The sequence below is a fragment of the Pundamilia nyererei genome, unplaced genomic scaffold, assembly GCF_000239375.1.
Source record: "Pundamilia nyererei isolate P.nyererei 1_Seehausen unplaced genomic scaffold, PunNye1.0 scaffold00128, whole genome shotgun sequence".
In the NCBI taxonomy this organism is placed as follows: domain Eukaryota; kingdom Metazoa; phylum Chordata; class Actinopteri; order Cichliformes; family Cichlidae; genus Pundamilia; species Pundamilia nyererei.
In genome coordinates, this window is record NW_005187529.1 from 205,439 (window position 1) to 212,566 (window position 7,128).

General features: G+C 39.3%; 2 protein-coding genes across 3 annotated transcripts; both read right to left on the reverse strand.

Annotated features, from left to right (window-relative positions):
* Nucleotides 1-19: 19 nt before the first annotated feature.
* LOC102200592 (C-C chemokine receptor type 2) lies at nt 20-3,729 on the reverse strand. 2 transcript variants are annotated; one of them, XM_005743130.1, is made up of 5 exons: nt 3,601-3,729; nt 2,871-2,970; nt 1,867-2,021; nt 1,478-1,650; nt 20-779 (listed from the first exon to the last, which is right to left on the reverse strand). In XM_005743130.1, the coding sequence occupies exons 3-5, from the start codon at nt 2,009-2,011 to the stop codon at nt 63-65; spliced, it is 1,035 nt and encodes a 344-aa protein (XP_005743187.1). In that variant the 5' UTR covers nt 2,012-2,021; nt 2,871-2,970; nt 3,601-3,729; the 3' UTR covers nt 20-62. The 2 variants fall into 2 exon arrangements, with proteins under 2 accessions (XP_005743187.1, XP_005743188.1); XM_005743131.1 differs by lacking the exon at nt 2,871-2,970.
* Nucleotides 3,730-4,366: 637 nt separating this feature from the next.
* On the reverse strand, nt 4,367-6,723 carry LOC102201067 (C-C chemokine receptor type 2-like). Its single transcript, XM_005743132.1, has 3 exons — nt 6,608-6,723; nt 5,862-6,017; nt 4,367-5,713 (listed from the first exon to the last, which is right to left on the reverse strand). Exons 1-3 carry the CDS (start codon nt 6,612-6,614, stop codon nt 4,815-4,817), a joined length of 1,062 nt encoding a protein of 353 aa, XP_005743189.1. The 5' UTR covers nt 6,615-6,723; the 3' UTR covers nt 4,367-4,814.
* Between the last annotated feature and the right edge of the window lie 405 nt (nt 6,724-7,128).

The window sequence follows — 7,128 nt, forward strand, 5'->3', positions numbered from 1 at the left end:
AAAAAAAAAAATCCAGTGCTGCGGAAACAGTTACACCCATCAGCAAAGCACATAACCCATTTTTAATACTCTGATCTTACAGGTGTGTTGGAGGTTTCTTTGTCTGTGGTATCCCTGTGGCTGTAAGGACCACTGCTTGGGTAACTCCAACCAAAGTATTTAGCCATCACCTTGTTCAATGACTTCCTAAACTTCTCTCCTACAAATGCGTAGATCACTGGATTTACACAGCAGTGGGACAGCGCGATAATCTCAGCAATGCTCATGGCAGTGTTGAGGGCTATTGAACTCACACAGGGGTTGGGTCCCAGGTTTATGTCAAACACCTCCAGTGTTTCGAAAAAAACTGCAACATTATAGGGAACCCAGCACACCACAAACACACACACAATGATGAAAATCAGCTTCACAGCCTTGTTCCTATTAGAGTTCCTGGACTTTGACAGCACAATGAGGATTTTCACATAGCAGAAAATCATGATGGGAAGGCACAGAAAAAGGCCCACTGTGTTCTCACTGAAGTTGCGCTGCAACTTCCAGAAATGCTTTGTGTCTTCTGGGTAGATGGGCTGGCACTCTGAGACGTTATCATCAGACTCCAAGGAGGCAAATACTACCCGAGGGGTTGCCATAGTGACAGATATCGCCCAAATAATGATGCTGGCTGTGATGCCGTAGCGACGTGTCCGGGCTCGAATGGCTGCCACGGCATGGACGATGGCCAGGTAGCGGTCCACGCTCATGAAGGTCACGAACAAAGTCCCACTGTAGAAGCCTAACTGTTGGGTGGAAGAAGAGAGGAAGTAAAATTAGAACAGGATGTGACATGAGATGAGGAAACCTTTGATGAGGCTTTAAATGCGTCAGTGAGGTTCTTCACAAATCTGACATTACCCAGCAGTTGCTTCACGCATCACCTGAGCTTTAGAGAATCGAACAACTACACAGGTGTAATTGTTTGGGAATTTTGCATTCAGAAAACAGAAATCATTTCTTTTGACTAAAATATGAAGTAATTAATGTGAGTAAACTGGTTAAACTTTCACTTATTTAAAAAAAAAAAAGTAACATAAAAAAATTTTCATCTTGACAAAGGAGCCAATTCGGATTACTTAGTTTATATATAAACTTTACTTTTTGGTAGTACATATGATTCAATACAACCGAAAACTATTGATTTTGATGAGCCTAAGAATAATCATCTCTTTGTCTTCGCCAGCGATATGGCAAAGCCATGAGGAAGTTGCAGTTCGTCAGTCATAGTTGCAACATTTCAAATTCAACAGACTCCAGATTATCTGTTTTTTAAATCTCGTGGACCGCAGCCTTGGCTCTGAAGAAGGCACGGTATCGACGTGTCAATCATGAAAGTTGAAGTGCTTCAGTTGTTCCAATAATGAATATGCATTCCATGTGTTATAATGGTACACATGAGGTTTTCCATTTAGAGAAAGAAAGTGATAAAGAAAATAACTACCTGATAAACTCCTGTTTTTATTTTGCATAAGCCGAGGTTCTGGGAACTGTATACCCAGAGGGGCAGTGATACAGCCACTAAGAGGTCTGACAGAGTCAGGTTGAGAAGACATACATCAGTCATAGTTCTGAGCTTAACATGTCGCAGGAGGACCCACAGGACTGTGCTGTTTCCTGTGAAATAAATTCAGATATTAATCTTAGAACAGAACGTATGTGAAAGTCTGATGCATGCATGAACTTTATTGATGAGTTCTGTGCTTCAGTATACAGAGTTGAGTCTTGGGCTATCGTACAAGCTATGTCTGTGTATTCAAAAAGCCTTATCAGGGGCTGGTTTATAAATGCTGTGTTACATAGAATTGGTATGGGAAAAAAAAAGATACATACCTAGAATACCAACACAAAACAGCACATAGCAAAGCACTGTTAAGACCATGGATCCAATGAAATCCGAACTTGAATCCGGATTGCAGGTATCATTGTAATCATAGTCATACATTTCTGAGTAGTTAAAGGTCCCGTTATCTGACATGGTGGTACAGCTGTGAGACAGAAAAGGAAATTTGGTCAATGTAGTACAACAGTCATGCAAAAAGGTGAGAATGTCACCATCACGTTTAAAAGCTACTGTGGTCTTTTACATAAAGAGAAAAAAAGAAAAAACAATTACCTGAACTATTGTCAATATATTCATCTCAAGTTATTTAAATGATGTAAACAATACACAAGTAATAACAATATGGAGGCTAGCCATTGTTACTATATAGATGTAATTGGCACCAACAATACCAAATCTGTTAAATCAGCTTGTTGGGAAATCAAATAAAAGTAGTTCGTCTGGTGTTAAAAAAGGTGCAGCTCAGTGCTTTAAAAAGCACCAGCCAAACCACTCAAGCAGCTGGACCTGTCTGATCATGTTTTCAGTTTCAAACCCAGTTCTGGATTGTTTTGGGTGAGTCTCTGACATACATGCACACATATGAAGTGTTCCAGTGTTTTCCTCCTTTTTCTTCAGCCCATCAGAAGATTAAAAAGTGGCAATACAGATAGAGAGAAATGCCCAAAAGACATAAAACTTCCTCTATTCAGTTTTTGTCCTCAAATGCCTTTTGTGTTCCCTTTCCCCAGTGCCACGCACTCTTCAGTCACTCTGCTGTCTAACAGATATCACAGATAATTTAAAGAGGTACATTTACATCTATGATCATTATAAGATTATGTTTTTTGTGCCATATTAAGCCAGAACATGTCTACAAGCCATTTGTGGTAGTTACTGAATTTCTTACCAAACATTAACTTGAGTCTGTTCTCATTCTATTTTAAAGCCAAAGCACCTGAATATTTTACATATAAATATGTATGTATGTGTAAAAAAAAAAAAGCCTACTTACTTTATGATGGCACCTTTTGGCTTCTGATTTAATTTTTCTTGTGGAAAGTCACATAAGAATTTCCTCCATAGTTTAGCTATCAGAAGTCTTTAAAGCCAGTCTTCAAGAAACAGAAAAGAAGTATGTTGTTTATTTCTTCTCTTTATTAGACACACTATTCCCCACAAGCATGATGAATGAACAGTTTGCTCATCAAATGAACATTTTAAAGTGATGATAAATTCTTCAAAGGGAAAAATTAGTTCAAACAGGGAATTGAGAGAGTGGACTGGACTTTCCTGCCCTTTAAGTAGAACATTTTTGATAGAATCATCATTTAGTGAGTCATGTAAGAGAGGCTTATGTGTAAAAACCACCCAGAAGGTTAACTTCTGTTTTCAAAGTACAGGCTAAATATAATGAATGGCTGTAGATGAATGCTTATACATCCATAGATATCTCAAAACTTCCTGCCGGCGTGACCATAATCAAATTGATGTGATCTATTCAAACCGCATGTCAAACATTTTTCCTTTCACTATAAACAGATGCACAACCACCTGACTTGTTACCGTTGCCGACCCTCACTTCCTGTGGGTGACAGTGTTTACGCGCTGACACACACACACACACACACACGCATATTCCTCAACTACACAGTGGGTTAAAGGGTGTAGGAGGTGAACGAGCTGAAGTAAGCCTAGTAAGTTGAAACTAAATGTTTAGAAATCAAAAATTTGAACACGCTTACCACACTTTTGGCCAAAATCACTGCTCCTGAATGTGTATGTTCTTGTGCTGCGCGCCGAGCTTACATGTCATCCTGCCAATATGCATTGCTTGCTTTTTGTGTCAAATCCTGCAGCGGAGCTCATTTCTGGTAACGTGAACTCTGGGTTTTGCTGTTTCCTCCGCATTGTGTTAAACCTGCAAAGAGGTGTTGGTGTGGTTTTCTCAGAAATGTCCCTTTATGCGTTAACATGAGGCGGGAAAAGACAAAGGGGAAAAATATATTCAAATGAGGAGTTTCCTTTTTATTCCTTTCAAATATACCTCTTAATAATCTGATTTCTAAAAACTAAATTCAGCTTATCAGGAATGACTGAGCCTAGTTTGCACAACTTTACTTGAACTTACTCACAGTTCCTGCCTGAAATAAATCATGCTAGTGTTTACTGGTGGCTGCAACCATAAATACATTGATCTGAAACTACCTAACATGTCTTACCAAATGTACATATCTCAAATGTAATTTTGGAATCTGACAAGAATGCTCAATGACCAAGTGTATGACTTTCATTTCAAGTTCAAGATGTGCTGTATCATTTATTGTCCTAAGAAAACAGTTACACAGAAACAAGATGAGAGATAAGTACATGAAAGACTTTGATCTCCCCATTTGCAGGGTACTTACAAATACATCATGAAATCATGAAATAATAAAAGAAAGAGAAATTGCATATATTTGAAATTTAGAAAGAGATTAGCTTGAAATATATAAATTAAAGTACAGGTTTTGTACAAACATCAGAAAAAGTTTATTTTAGAATATGTTTAGAATGAAAAACAGCACACCGTATAATGTACAGAAATACAAAAGTGAGAGCATAAAATCTGGCAACACTGGAAAGTTTGTTCCACATAAACATATCAAATTCCATTATGATGTGAAATGTGGAAATTATGCTTCTAAACCTTAACTTCATAACGCGATACATTTGAATGAAACACTTTTTCCACAGCTCATTAAAAACACGTAAAAGAAGAAAGCAAACTGTTACAGGCTGCCGTGAACAGCAAGTTTCATTTGGCCTGAGCAGACGAAGGAAAAGCATTACACAGAGTTTAGAAAAGACTTGAAATTCTGTAAAGCAGGTGGCAGTGCTAAGAGGTTATACTCATTCAAATGGTCTAAACGTGTGCAGACAGGCCTTGAAGCTAAGACACCGGTGAAGAGTACTGTGGCTACAACTGACCTCCATAGATGTAAGTGGAGGTGACTTCAGTGGATCTGGACATAACTGTGCTTCTCCTGTCTGCCACATCTCTGCTGTAACCAGGCACAAACTTTTTCAGCAGCTGCAAGGCTCGTCTCATAAACTTCTCTCCCACAAAAGCATATATGATGGGGTTCAGGCAGCAGTGAGCGTAAGCTAAGGCCTGGGTCACTATTATTGATTTCATTAAATTTTTCTCCCAAGTTTCATCATGTGGGATTTTTCCTTTTTCCTGAAGAAACTTCAAGAAACGAGAAATGTTAAATGGAGCCCAGAGCAAGAAAAATGCAACCACTATGCAGATGATCAGCTTGACGATGCGGTGCTTCTTTGAGGTCCTCATGCTCACCAGTGTGGGAATGATCCTGGAGTAGCAACCTACCATCACCAACAAAGGAATCACGAGACCCAGTACATTTATAGTGAACAGGTTGTAATGAGCCCAGACTTTGCTCTCCTCGGGATAGTCACATCCAAACTTCTGGTACTCTTCTGTTTCCTGTGTGAAGATAAAATCCGGCAGAGAGACAAACAAGCTCAGCATCCAAACGAGCACGGTCAGAATGATGGCTGCCTTCTTTGTACGATAACGTGCAACCCTGTGAGCGTGCAAGATGATCATGTAGCGGTCCAGCGTCATGACAACCATGTAGAAGATGCTGCTGAAGAAGCCAATCTGGTGAGAGCCGGAGACTAAACGGCACATGAAGTCTCCAAAAGTCCACTGGCCGACCCTGGCATAGTGAGAGTAGAAAGGCAGCGTGAAGACGAAGAGGAGGTCAGAGAGAGCCAGGTTGAAGAGGCAGATGTCTGTCAGGTTGCTCTGATTGCGATGCTTCACCAGGACACACACCACTAGTCCGTTACCTTTGGAAGAAAAGATACAATAAGTGTACTTGTCACACTGTTACATGTAGAACAACATCATCTCTCTTTCTCTTACATGCACACACTTTCATACATCATTTAAATACAATCCAACACCCATAATATACTCACAAGAGGACGCACCTACCTATGAAGCCCAGGATGAAAACCAAACTATAGAGAGTGGCCAGAAACACTCTGATGAAGTCCATTACGTCGCTGTAGCTGATAGGATTGTAGTTTCCATCGTCAGTAAAAAAAGTGCTGTAATCATACATTGTGGTGTATTCTGTGATGTTCTCTCCTGCAAAGGGAGAGAAAAGCTTTTAAAATGTCAACAATTACGATACAACACACATGCATCAGGATTAGAGCCTATTTATTAGGAAACACAAACACAACTGCTACTGTATACACCTGCTGCTGACTGTTGGGGATGCGACAGGAGAAGAAAGTGCTGGCTGTAGTCGCCCGATCAAAGGTTACTTTTGTGTGTTTTTTAAGGTGATTTTTCCTTTTCTGAGAAAACCACTGATAATCATTGACTGAACTGTCGTTACCTGGCATTTTGGCCCCTCAGAGATAATTGATAAATGAGGGTTTATTTTCTCACAGGTATATTTTTGGAAGTTTCTCACCCCTTCATTTCCCACCGTCATCAATCCATAAGATACCACTGCTACACTAAAATAGGATTTGGTCTGTTAATTAAACCAGAATTATTATAACTTATTTAGTTCATATAAGTTAAATGATAGGACATTAAATGACAGGAAAATACAAAAGCCTTAAGATGAACTTTAATGACATTGTGACAATGCATAGAATTTGTACCTTTTTGCAAACAATTTTCAAAGACAACCGAATACTGAATTGCTGTTAAAATATATTCACCTTCCATGGCGATGTCTCAGTGAAGGTTCTTCCAGGTACAGCCAGGAATTCCACTTCAACCTTCCTTTTCCCTCTTTTACTGACGTGATGCCTCTAGACATGCAGAGGTGAAGTAACCGTCTTGATGTCTGCAGTCCGATAATAAGGACCACAGAAACAGAAGTGAAAATGTTGTTTCGTGTATGTGCCCTAAGTGAGATACTTATCAGGATTCTGTTGTTAAAGATATAGCTTGACAACCAAACAGCAATAAACCTTTAAAGAGAAAGACAGGACATGTGGACACAGCTTCAGAAAATGACTGTTGGACTTTGCTTAAAGCGTTAAAGGGTTTATTAATAATGTGATTTTATAAACACTGAATCATCCCAACATATGCTGCCGTCATCTAAATTCTTTATTATTTGTTGTTATTCCTCAATACCCATACAGTGGGGCAAAAAAGTATTTAGTCAGCCACCGATTGTGCAAGTTCCCCCACCTAAAATGATGACAGAGGTCAGTAATTTGCACCAGAGGTA